The sequence below is a fragment of the Equus caballus genome, chromosome 13 (assembly GCF_041296265.1).
Source record: "Equus caballus isolate H_3958 breed thoroughbred chromosome 13, TB-T2T, whole genome shotgun sequence".
In the NCBI taxonomy this organism is placed as follows: domain Eukaryota; kingdom Metazoa; phylum Chordata; class Mammalia; order Perissodactyla; family Equidae; genus Equus; species Equus caballus.
In genome coordinates this window covers 26,548,992-26,561,585 of record NC_091696.1, presented here as the reverse complement: position 1 = coordinate 26,561,585, position 12,594 = coordinate 26,548,992, and the positions used below count along the sequence as shown (strand labels likewise).

At 41.1% G+C, this 12,594-nt stretch overlaps 1 protein-coding gene across 8 annotated transcripts in view; it reads right to left on the bottom strand.

Annotated features, from left to right (window-relative positions):
- Positions 1-12,594, bottom strand: part of AUTS2 (activator of transcription and developmental regulator AUTS2) — a 1,156,658-nt gene that overhangs the window by 9,122 nt on the left and 1,134,942 nt on the right. For 6 of the 8 annotated variants that reach the window (XM_023616828.2, XM_070231758.1, XM_023616829.2 and 3 more), the window contains 5 exons: positions 10,842-10,937; positions 8,374-8,445; positions 7,091-7,120; positions 5,310-5,381; positions 1,961-2,102 (listed from right to left, as the gene is read on the bottom strand). In XM_023616828.2, coding sequence (XP_023472596.1) covers positions 1,961-2,102; positions 5,310-5,381; positions 7,091-7,120; positions 8,374-8,445; positions 10,842-10,937 — 412 coding nt within the window. The remainder of the gene's footprint in view (positions 1-1,960; positions 2,103-5,309; positions 5,382-7,090; positions 7,121-8,373; positions 8,446-10,841; positions 10,938-12,594) is intronic. The other 2 variants (XM_023616830.2, XM_023616831.2) reach the window with 1 other exon arrangement.

Below are 12,594 nucleotides of genomic sequence, written 5' to 3'. Positions count from 1 at the left end.
AGTGCCCCACAGAAAGATGAAAGTGGCTGAATTTAACAAGTATGTGTAAATTATACATATCAGTTAAAAGTTTCCCCAAATAGCCATTTTGGGCAAAATCCAGTATTGCTTACACTGGAAAAGATTACCTTCCAGAATGGAAGTATAAACAAGGCCTGAACGAATTTACTAACAACTAATCCATAATCCCTTGCATTTTGACCAAGTTCCTATAAACAAGTATACATTCCTTCAGGAATATAGATTAAACAGCGGGGGGTCGTCCCTCCCAACACCCTATTAACTCAATTGATAGTTCAGGATATTGTTCCCCAGACGGCAAGGGCGTTGTGGATCTGGGATGTGGAGGACGTGACCCAGCACTGGAGAAAACCTGTCACAGTCACGGCATCTCAGAACGGAAAGGCATCTGAGGAGCTGTCTGTTCAGCCCTAGATGGTGACTTATTCTCTACACAAAAAGTGCAAAAATGATATCCCGTCCCCTTAGAATGAATACAGCCTGGCATATTCATTAGGTGTTAACAGTGTTGCCAGCTAAACAAAAATTTGGCTGCATGGTGTCTGTGTAGTAGTACAAGCTAATTAATGCTTCGATGAAGATGGGAGCCCAGAGCCCCCAGGGGTGCCTTGCAGTTCCAGAATTATTGAAGCAAAAGAAGCCAATTCATCCACTTGGCTCAAATGAAAGCCAGGGAGAAATCTCTCTATTTCTCTCCAAAAATTGCTCATAGCCCTGTCTCAGAGCCTAGGTGCCATGGTAACAAAGCCTTCAAATATGTCCCTAGACAGAACTGACAGAGAAGAACCTGAGACCTTAGCAAATTCCATTTACCCTCAAGGGTGATTCACTTGCTTTGGCCACAAGGCCCATTAAAATGATGATTTCTTGCAATGTGGGAGTTTCTCTCTTCCAGAATGGAAGAGCCTCAGGTCCACCAAAAATAAGTCTTGGATAAAAGCCCAGGAAGGCAGCAGGCAGGCAGGATGCGAAACCTGTTCCCTCACGGCTAGAAACATGAAGTCCCTTGCATAAGTATGTCCAGAAGAGTAAATTCTACTCAGCACAGCAGTGGGTATGAAGCCAGAGAGCTCATCACTAGAATGAGCTCGGTGTTGTCATTTCCTGGTGTGACCAAGTGGAGCCCTGTGCCAGGCATTGTGCACCGAAAATAGCTTTAGAAAAGATGGAATGATAGCAAGAGGGTTGCTCTTGTCTCCCTAATACTCCTTGTAGCCACTGCCTTTTGTTTGTAGGCACCTGGTTATCTGATGCAGTGTTCCTCCATCCCCTCACTTTGGCAGACCTAAGAGGCACTCGGGAGTGTGTATTCTCAGAGGTTAATGCACAGATCTCTCTGGGTTTTTACACGCTGTCCCCTAAACTTCCTGCCTCATTACAACCAACCAGGCAAGAATATTAATTTCTGCAGCAGAGAAAACCAGTAACCAACTGATTCATCCTTCCTGTCACAGACCATATCACCAGCAACAATCTTAATTGTATTTCTTTATCCTCAGACCTTCAAAACACAGCATGACTGAGCATCACGGTGCAAAATTACTGAGTCCTCTGTGGGCACCGACAGTAAGGGCAACCACATCCTTATACAGTTCCTGCCATTATTTCCTTCCGATTCGCCCTTGCAAGATTTCTGATCTTTTTCAATAGTATTTGACATGCTTGTGAGTTATACTGGTTTAATATAGAAGCAAATAATGAGCCGAAGCAATATGAGTCCCCTAAGGGAAAGATGATCTTTTTTTCCTCCTTTAATGAAAGAGGGCATATCAATGAAAAAGGGTCCATCTCCCTAAATGTGCTGTGATGTTGCCTTGCAAACTGGCATAAATTGTATTTTTTTAGGGAGTGACTGAGCGGTGGCCCAGAGCACTAATGTGATTTATTTAGCTACTGGAGAACTACACTTCTCAGTTCTTCCCTGCCCCTCTGAACTCACCAGTGGCAGAGAACAAAGTCGAAGGCCGTGCCAGGTCATGGGGGTGGTGGATGGCTCCAAAGAGACTGGGGCCTGGAGGACGGCTCAGGAACTCAGGTTTCAGTCCAAAGTCCAGCTTATGTGGGTCTGACTGCATCTGTTTCTAGAGCAGCGATGAAAAAATAAAAGACGAAATCCCAAGAGAAACGGCAGGGAAGAAAGATATTAATGAAGAGGCTGAGACAGAGAGAGTAACTCTGTGAATGGCTCACTCGGACTTCGAGCCCCAGTCAGGGTCAAGTTTACAAATGCTGTGAGGAACAGAGCAACCCACAATCATTAAACCCTCAAATGCCAGAAAAGCAGGTCAACCTAAGCAGGGTAAATAGTGCCTGTTACTGGGCAATACCTGTTTCTCATGTCAGAAATGTCAAGTAGTGAAATCAGTGTTTGAGGTCCAATTTATTCAAACCACCACTATTCTGAAATAGTTTATTATTCGCCTTAAAGGCCCATTGTAGCAAGTTCTGAAATGATAGTTATTTTAAAGCTCATTTTATTAGGAATTCTGCATGAATAATCTGCTCTGTAAATTAATTGTTTAATGACTCTTTGCCACACTCTAATAGATCACAGTACATTAGTAACTGCAAGTTATAAAGAAATATTTGCATGCCTACAAGCTAATTTTCAAACGATCATTACCTATTTTTTTAAAAAGAAAAAATAAACAGAAACAAAGCATGGATATTAATTTGACTAATATGGGTCTTTTCTTTGCCTACTACCCCCAATTACCTGAGGGAGAGGAGATCAGTAAGGACAGTCAACCATTAAGAACCTCTCTTGTTGTGAAGTCCTTGCCGTCAACTGCACTCACTCTATTTCCTCTTATTTACATATCCACCCTCAAGCTCGGCTTCCTCTAAGGTTGTAGAAAGTGGCTCATCATCATCCTCCTGATTCCTTACCCTGGCATCATTCTTGGGGTTGGCAGCCCACTCAAACAGTGTGGTTTCAAGGTTGTCTCACCTTCTTGATTCTCAATAGCCTTCTCTGAACTGGCTTCACACATCCCCAGACAAGCACCAACCCCCATCCTGGCCTGGGGTCCAGAGGTCCATGTTTCCCTTCCCTGGTCACTACCTCTCTGCTTTCCAGTCTCCTCCTCCTTCATGGCCCCTGGTCTGTTTCTGACTCTTGCTCCTCCAACCTCTTAGACTCATCTGAAGCTCTCCATCTTTTTGGCTCCATCTCCTTCAAACTCCCTCATGTTCTGCTATAAGTAAATCCTTGTCCCATTGTCCAATAAAGTCAACAAGGAGGCATCTGATCAAGCATGTGCGAGAATCAGAGACAAGGGAAGGTTGCCATTCCCTCACTGTTGAAGGTCACACTCATCCATCACACCCATTTAAAAGGAAACCTACCTGAGACCTCAAGCTGGAAGCAATACCCCTTGGAAGTGGACAGCAAGTTCATCATTTTTTATGCACACACTGATCCTCACTACTGGACTCTAAGCAATGAGACATCAGGACAGATGAATGCCCTCTGAGCCTGCCACGCTAAGGAACCTGCAGGTGGTAGGCTCTCTCACTAACTATTTGGTAAGGGACTAAGTGAATGAGTAAATGACCATTAAACTGAAAGGGGACAAGACAAATTCTGCTCAAAGCTACAGGGAATGCTACCATGACAGTCCCACTAGAAACTAATAGCCAAACCCCACAACAAAGCTTGTAATTCACTATAAATCTATAAAATCTTTTGAGTGCCTCTTTTAATTTGGTTGCCAAATTATTTAGTGCTAATATTGCACGGTACACAGCACAGTTCCATTAACCACAACTTAGGTCCATGAAGCAAAATGGAGCCTGGGGATTACAAATAGTTTGCTGGAAAGGGAAGATGAACAGTTAGCTCATGTGCAAGAGGTCTTCTTAATTGAATTGAGATAATGAAAGTTTTAGTCCCTGGGGACACTTCCAAGGAAAAGAAGTTGCTAAAATGGTACCTACAACATCCTTCAATGCTTTTAACCAAAGGAGTTACAAGGAGGATGTGTCTTACCTACTGTTCCGCTAACCACATCATCCAGAACAGAGTGAATTGAACTAAGCATCAAAATCTAGTTAGCTCTTCAAAGCACATACATTTTCTAACTAAGCTAAACCATAAGGTTTCTAATAAACCTCACCTAACAATAAAGTAAAAGTGAGCAAAACTCACTGATGGGATGTTACGAGAAAGAGCAGGTATTTGGCACCAAAGCAAAATATTGGAGTGACCTCATTTACTGAGGTTGGCTCTTTAACTTTTAACTAGGTTGGTTTTTTAAATATCATTTGACCATTTAAAAAAAAAAACATTTCTGTGATGACTAGCTCTCACTCCTTGTTTATTGGCCTCTTTTATTATTCTCATGATGGCTCCCAAATGTTGTTAGGACAAAAGGCTTGTTCATGAACAAACGGATTAACTGAAGCTTACTGGAATTACTTGATTGGTTGTTTTCTCCTATTTTTCTGGGCAGAGTTACAAACTGTAAAATCTTGACTTCTTAGTTACTTTGTTCCCTGAGCCAACAACCAAGGAGGCCATATCTGGTCACCTGCAGAAATTTTTCATCTCTTCTCTATTGTGTCATAAAGACCCGGTGGAACATGGAATGTATTCATCCACAGGACGAAAGTACAGACAACAAAGAACAATCATGTGGACAGAGAAGGTAATCTGCTAGACAGCAGTTCTAACAAATACTGGCTGTTAGATCTGCCTGTATTCACTGCCTGTATTCTGACCTCTGGTACTGGTCATCAGGAGGACTAAGGAGGGTGTGGAACCGTCACTGCAAACCAAACACTACTTCTAGAAGAGGAATTTTTAATAATATGCATTGCTAATGGAAGTTCAGTAGCATCGTACAGGGCATAAATTAGTCTATCATGTTTCCAAAGCCATAAAATGAAAAGAATGCATCAATTCTTAGAGAAAAGAAAACTTTCATATATAGCTCTTCCCAGATACTAAATATTTTCCATACTAATACCTGGCCACTATAATTAGATTTCCAAAACCTTTACTTTAGGATTTAATCTATAGTTCAGCTCTCTGGATCAATGAGATGACAAAATCCTTTGAAAAAAAAGGAAAGAAAAACATCAGGGATTATCATTTGCTCCTGTTTTGTCATCATGCTGGTAGTCTCCCTAATTAATAGTAAGATTTTCGAATAGCTTTTCCAAGAGAGACTTGAGCCTTCCTGCCTATGGGTCTTTAGAATCTGTTTAAATGCCTCCTTAATTGGGAGATCACACTCCCGTATGCCCCCGTTCCCAACCCTCAAGATGAGGAAGGCAAGACTGACCTTGACTTTCTGTTGGTGGTGGTAGATCTGCCAGGCAATGTGAACATGCATAGCACACCACTTCCCTGGTTTCTGGAACAAGAAAGAGCACCATGGTCAGAAAGAAGGCCTTTCAGAGAAAACCACTTTCAATTTCCCCAAAGCTTTCAGCAGATTTTGGCTGTAGTGGCTTGTTTCATGAAACAAGAGTGCTTTGTACCCTCGAGCGCCTTCTCTCTGCAGCCTCAGGGCCCAAGCCTGAGGGAGCCACAGTCAGCTCCATCTCTCCTCCCTTGGGAGCCCGAGCTGGTGGCCATGATTCAGAAAACCATCCTTCACGGGGCCCTCGCTGGTTACCAAGGATAAGACGGCAAAAGCCCCAACCCCCATTTTGTTTCTCTTCTCTCTTTCTTTTCTGGTGCCAGCTGGCAGACCTGGTAGAGTGGGAAGCCCTCTTTAACAAACGTGGCCATGCTGTAATGCAAATCGGCTGTTCAGAAGGGCTAATTAATGAATGTTGTGAATCAGTTCAAAACAAGAGGGTACAGAACCTGCTTACCTCCCCCAACACTGGCTGTTTTTAACCCCCAAAGTGGAACAAAGAAATTCACTACATTTTTACAGAAGCCCAGTTCCCACAAGTGCTTCAATAAGAGTCAACTACCCACTCATGTTGGTGGGCATTGTTCAGTTCTAAGCAAAAAAAAAAAGAACCGAGAACTCATTCCTTTCTACTTCTCTAGTCCTCTGCAGCTATCAAGTCCCTCCTCCAGCCTTTGGGAAAATATCAATCTACGTCTCAAATTATTTCATGTCTTGCTTTATTAGCAGTGGAGAAACTCTGAGTGTAGTCTGTCTTATCACCTGGAGAGCAGGGACCACCTCTTTCTATTTCATCTGTACTCCTGCTATGTAATCTACTCATAAGCTCCGAATGTGTGCTCAGTAACTCCAGGATGGATGAGAAGAAACACTGCTCCATTCCTATGTCGGCAACAGACAGATGCTTCTGGTTTCTATATTAAAGAGCTGTTTCCGAAATATATACTTAAATCCAAGTCTGGGGTCAGTTCTCTCCTTTTGTAATGAAATTACGAGTCATCTGAAATCACCTAAGTGATGACACAATCCTCGTTTTTTTTCCCTTTGGAGAAATTAAATATCTGATTATGTGCTGCAGAAATGGGTTAAGTACGGCAGGAAATCTACTATCCATCCATCTTCCATTCAATCATCCATCACTCCCTATTCCTCCACCACCAAGTCAGTCAGCATTTATTCAGAGGTCATCTGCTGGCCACTCTCCAGACCTGTTAAGATGTTAACAAACCAATGCTTATAGTAGTCCTTTTCTGCACCAGAGAAACAGGTCGAATGGTTGTGACAAGTCAACATCACTAAATGCAGAATAAGGTAGCCACCAGCAAAAACAAACGGACCCAGTATATATTTTCTAGGTATAAGAGAGCCAGTAGAACTCAGTGAAATCCTAATTTCAGCCTACAGCCTAAGTCTTTCCCCTTAAGTCCCACTAAAATCTTTTACCAGAACTGCTAACAAAGAGAATCTGACTTGGTTAAATTTTATCTGTTAGCTTCACCTCAAGGGACTGGCCTCCTCCAACACTCAAAGCACAACAATTTAGGCCATTTGCAATCAGACTACTTGAAAAACCCAACCACTGTCATTCCAACATTTTATTCCAAAGTTTCTACGGCTTGTTTCTTTGTAATGGATTTTATTTTTAACCCACAGGGAGTCAAACAGAGGTTGCAAAACAGTTCTGGAAGAAGCTTTCTTACCCTTAACATAGGTCTGAAAGGATCTGTCAACTGTGAAGAGAAAATGACAACTTGGTTACATGCCTGTCACTCAAACAATTGCTCTAATTAACAAATTTGTAGTGCTTCATTAGGAGGGGAAATTAAAATGTTAGAATTTTACTTTTAAATGAAGCCCTTTTAGAGAATAATTAGCCCATTTTCACACCATCAAAAGTGCCAAGTGTCCCCTCCCCCACTTCACAAGCCTTGGTACATCTACACTGACAAGCCCCTGAACAAGTTTAATCAATAGCAATTTGCCCTCTGGCAACATGATTTGCTCACATTACACATCTGAGGAGTTTCACTCTCTTGAGCAGCCCTTCCAAACCACTCCCAACAAGTCAGAGGCAGAACAGCCCTCAGACCTAGATGGGGAAGGCTGGATGCTAGTGGGTATCGGAGGGTTGTCTTCTCCAGACATCCAGTAGAACGAGGCTATCTTTACCAAGACCCTTAATTCCACGACTGTACATTACTTAGAGATACCAGACATTTCAAGTAAGTTCACGAAACATCATCAAAATACTTACATAGTTGAGTCATTTTAAATTCCTACCTAACTCTGGTCATCAATCTCTGACTGCCCTTACCCAGGGAAAAAGACAATATTGTAAAAGGTGATCATTTTTTCACATTTTACTACGAAGATGAATGTAAATAACAACCACTGACACAAGATTCTATCTATTGTAGAACTTCAAATTCTTTGTGAGAGTTGGTAGAGGTATACATTATGAATAAATAACATAACCAACACGTAACGGATATTTTATTTAGCTCTAGAGCAAACGAGGATCCTTACCACATGGAAAGTACAGGGCCAGAGGAGCTGTGTGGTACAGTGACTTCCTGACCCCAGGCAAGCGGGGAATGTGTCCTGACTTCCAGGAAGAAAAGCTCCTAGGGCTTCCCCATTCAAAACATTTTACAGCTATTTCTTTTGTGTCAGAGAAATTTAACGAGATGCGGACAGAGAAGACTGGTCAAGTAGAATCTACACAAGCTAACAGTGTCCAATTTCTGGGCTTAGACCATCATCAATTCCTCTTTCCTCCCCTAGGCAAGTGTCATATGGCTGTAGCAGGCAGCAGAGATTTTGTTTTCTAAAAGTAACTGGCTGGCACTTTCTCCCACAAACTAGAAGTAATAGTTAAAATAGCGGCTCGCTCAGATGAGCTAAGGAGGGTGCACGCACTGGGTTAGCTGTCCTCTGCAGACCAACGTGCCCTAGTGTTGCCCGAGACAAAACCTGTACGTACCCTCGGGTCCTTTTGGAGTAGAGTGTGTGGGACTGTCCCAGGTCGAGCAGCAACATCGATAGGGTTGGATGTCTACAAATTAATTAGATCACAGCTTAGGGAGCATATGATATGGGACATGAAAGTAAGGTCTTTCTTTCACTATAAATTATAGAAGTCAAACAGTACTTTTTGTTTCATTCTGGAATATAAGAGTTAACAGGTTCATTTCTCTCAGTGATCACACCTGCTCTTCATGAGGTCCTGCTCCCTATGCTCTCAAGAGACCCTGACCAGGGATTGCCCTCTCCAGCAATGGCATCTGAAAACAGAGAGGTGGACGGCACCACATTTCACTGCAATAAAAAGTAAAGGACCAAAGAAGAGAAGCAATACAAGCAAGTGCTGCCCCGAAATCCATCTTCTTCCAAGTTACTGACAGCTCTGTCGTTGTGTTTTTTGCTTTATCACCAAACATTCCAAGAGATGCTTAAGTGAACATCATTATAATTTGCTGTATCAGGTGCTTCTCATCAGAATAACTGAGAGTTTTTTATAGATATTAAGCTAACTCTCTACATTTTAACTGACAGACAATAACAAGAAATTACACTCAGTAATTACTCATTAGCAGTGGTGGAAATGGGACAAGAGAACCTAATTTAGGGACCACATAGATCTACTATTAACTGATTTCCAAAGTAATTCTGCTTCATCTCTCCTATTCCCACCGCCATTCTTAAGTGTCATTAATAACAATAACCTTCTCTGCAGGCTTTTGTCCTCTGAACGAACAACAACAACAAAAGCCTACTTCAGGCACAGGCAGTCATGACTTTCCAGTGGGGAGAATCAGAGAAATTTTCACCAGGCATTTTATTTAAGAAATCATAACTCCTATGAATCCCCTCATACTGGAAGTTAACTAGTGTGGAAAAAGAGCTCAAGTTTAGGCACGAAGCTTTCCTATAAGGAGAAGAAAAAAAAAGAATGAAAGGAAGAAAAGCAATCAGCTGCTGTACAACTAACAATTAAGCTGGAGTTGTTAACAGCCTGATTTGCATACATATGAAGAACTCCACTAATGAACCGCAATCTACATATTCAATCAGTAAGATGGCCTGGAAAGGCCTATTTCAACACCAGGAGAGACACTTTCTTGCCCAGATGTAGTTTTCTGTGTGATTGGATAATTGTGAGTGAGGGAACAGTCTAATTTATTAAATGACCTACCAGTCTATTTGGGGATTCACTAGAGATCTGTTGCAACCTAGAGGGGACAGACCAGGGTCTGAGGGAGTAGTAAAGTGCAGATCAGGGGGAAGGAGTTTAAAAACCATTATCATTTTATCCCAAGATAGGAGGTGTTTACCACGGCCATCCTAAGAGCCCTGCATATATATCACCTGGCATATGAGCTGCAATTCCACGCAGGTAAATGCGATTTCTAAGGTGTAGCCATTCCACCCCTATGCTTTTTAATTTATTTTCCTATTTCTAATTTTAAGGTAACATGCCTTTGGAAATGCAATATGTGCTCATCCTGGGAGACTATGGCCCAAATTTGGTGTTTTATCTTAGAAATGAGATGGGGAAAAAAAAAAAGAAAACAAAAATCACACACAACAAAATTTCCTACTTTAAAATCTGAGAAGGGTCACTAACATGAGAAGTACATTCATTTTGTTTTTTAAGAAGGTAAAATAGGGGCTGTCACAGATTTAAAGTCACAAAAAGGCAGAGTATTCTGAGAATTACTCCTCAACATTGGCCCAAGCTGAGTAGCATGTCACTGACTAGGTAGGAAAGAATTGAGTTATTATAAAGGGTAAAAGGTTACTTTCACACTAGGACGTTAGTCTTGACCTTGGCAAGTGTGACCATGGCTGAGGGGTAGGAGGACTGAGAGAGGGCACAGTGGTAGGAAGGAGTACAGACAGGCAAGTGCTGCCTCCACCGGCAGGCAGACCCTCTCTGAAGACACACGGGGCTGAGAAGTGAAACGAGGCAGAGTGAGCAGAAGCATCTTTCTCTCACACGATTCAGAGGATACAATTTTAGTTTGGAATCTTTTTCCTCCTTCTATTAAAATCAATAAAAGCTCACCTTTGCATCTTTGCTAATAATATATACCTCAAGGACAACTTGGGGCACAAAACTCTGATGTGTCATAGAATTCCTGACCTGAAAGAAGCTTATGTCCACAATATTAATGGGAAAAAATATATATATATAGTCCACATATTTTAAAGAGCACAGGAAATCCTAGCTCAACTGAGATTACATGGGTAGGACAGACTGAAAATTAAGTTTTAGCTGAGGTTTAAAACTAGATGATCTAGGAAAAAATATTTTCACCCTCATCCCAGTGGTCATTATGGATCTGAGAAATCAGTCACTGGCAGGAGAGAGGATGCAGAACCCACCTGCATGCCTAGCCTGAGACTCCACTTATAAATACTGTATGTTTTCACTGTACAGTTTCTTACCTTCGGTTGAAATGCTCCTTGTAGTGAACCAAAAGGACCAGTGGGCGGAATCATAGGGGGGATGCCCGATACTGCAGGAGGGTAGGAATGGAAGAGCTGTGGCCAAAGATGGAGAGGGAAAAAGGATTTTAGTAAGAGGCAAATAAATGATAGATTCCAACTCTCTTCCCATAGAAAGACAACATTAGCAAGCCAAGTAATCTGTTTGATGCTATTAGTCAAGAAGCCACGATGAAATGATCACACAGATGTGCCATGAATGCTTAACTTAAAAAGTTAAAAGTAGTTCAGAATCAGTCAGCCAACAAATGATGTCCCAGATGAGAACATGATGAGACAGGGAGCTTTTCTAATTATTAATTGTTACATTGGATAGAAGTCCTAAGTGGTTGGAGATTTTAATGCATAGCAAAAACAGGAGGGGTGCTGAGCCAAATAAGATGCCCAGAAATTACAAGTTAATTGGAAAAAGAAAAAAAAAAAAAGGCAGAAAAGAAGCAAGTCTTTATGAGCTCCAGGATTTTATACCATTAAAATTCAATTAGTACTTTTAGATTTTTAATAGTTAAGGAAATGAGAAAATATTCACAATCCTTGCTTCATTAGGTTGTTCTAGAAGTGGCAGTTCCAGAGGACAATTTAATTGTCTCATCTAAAATGATGACAAATATTTGAGGAAGGGTAAAATGGCTCAGTGTATACTCAATGGAGCTACCCAGTTTTCTATAAGATGGACAACTCGCTGGAGGCTACTCAAGCCAAGCCCTTGATGTGTAAGTTTGACAACACAATGAAGGAAGAATGATTCTGAATTACGAATATGAATTTTCTTGGATTAATAGTTTACAGAGGATACAATGGAGGAAAGAAGCAAATAGCAATACTGAAGACAATGCAAACACATCTCCTCCTCCTTCTAAAAATGTAGTGTTTCTGACATTCTACTGCTCTGGTTCCATTTACTTTGAGCAAACCACTATACACATACTTAAGTAACAGCCCACCCCTATGGTTGCATAATACGTCAAAAATACAACAATAATTCAAGTTCTTTCTAATAATGAATTTATGTTAGCTATTTCTAGGTAATGACTGAAATTCACATTTCACAATCCTCTCTGTTTTCAGAGCACGTACTTTTTCTTTTGGTCTTTACTTCATTTTGCTCCCTTCAATGATGCAGCAAAGTTTTTCAGACTAATTGATATTGAACTAAATCCACTTAAACAGTGACTGCAAGCCAAGTGCCCTCATTTAAAATTACTTTTAAGTCTAAAATTGTGTTTTAGACACTTGAGTGCATTGCATCTTAATTCCCCTTACAATGCCCTAATCCCCAAAGCAGGTGAGACTAGGTACTTTGTATATTATCCGCTATAACTAATAATATGAAATAACTCTCCCACAGTACACTGTAAAAAGCAGAGTAATTAAATAGATGCCACTGTAAACACACTCAAATTTCTATTTCTCTGTCTCCAGGCAGCTATTTTTCCTTTAATGTTTTCAATACAAAATTGGATGTTCTCACCATTTTTCTTCTGCTTTAGTCAATTACTGACCCTCTAAAACTACAGCTGACTATTTTCCCTTGACTAAAAATCTGAAGTACCCAGGTAATAAAATATAAACCTTCCCAAAATTCGGGCCTCCAGGCTTACTCTCCATCTGAAATCTTGGACTCTTGGTAGAATACGCATGGAAAAAGGCGCTGTATTTGGTCCTAGGAAATAAATCTGAGCCACCTGTTGAG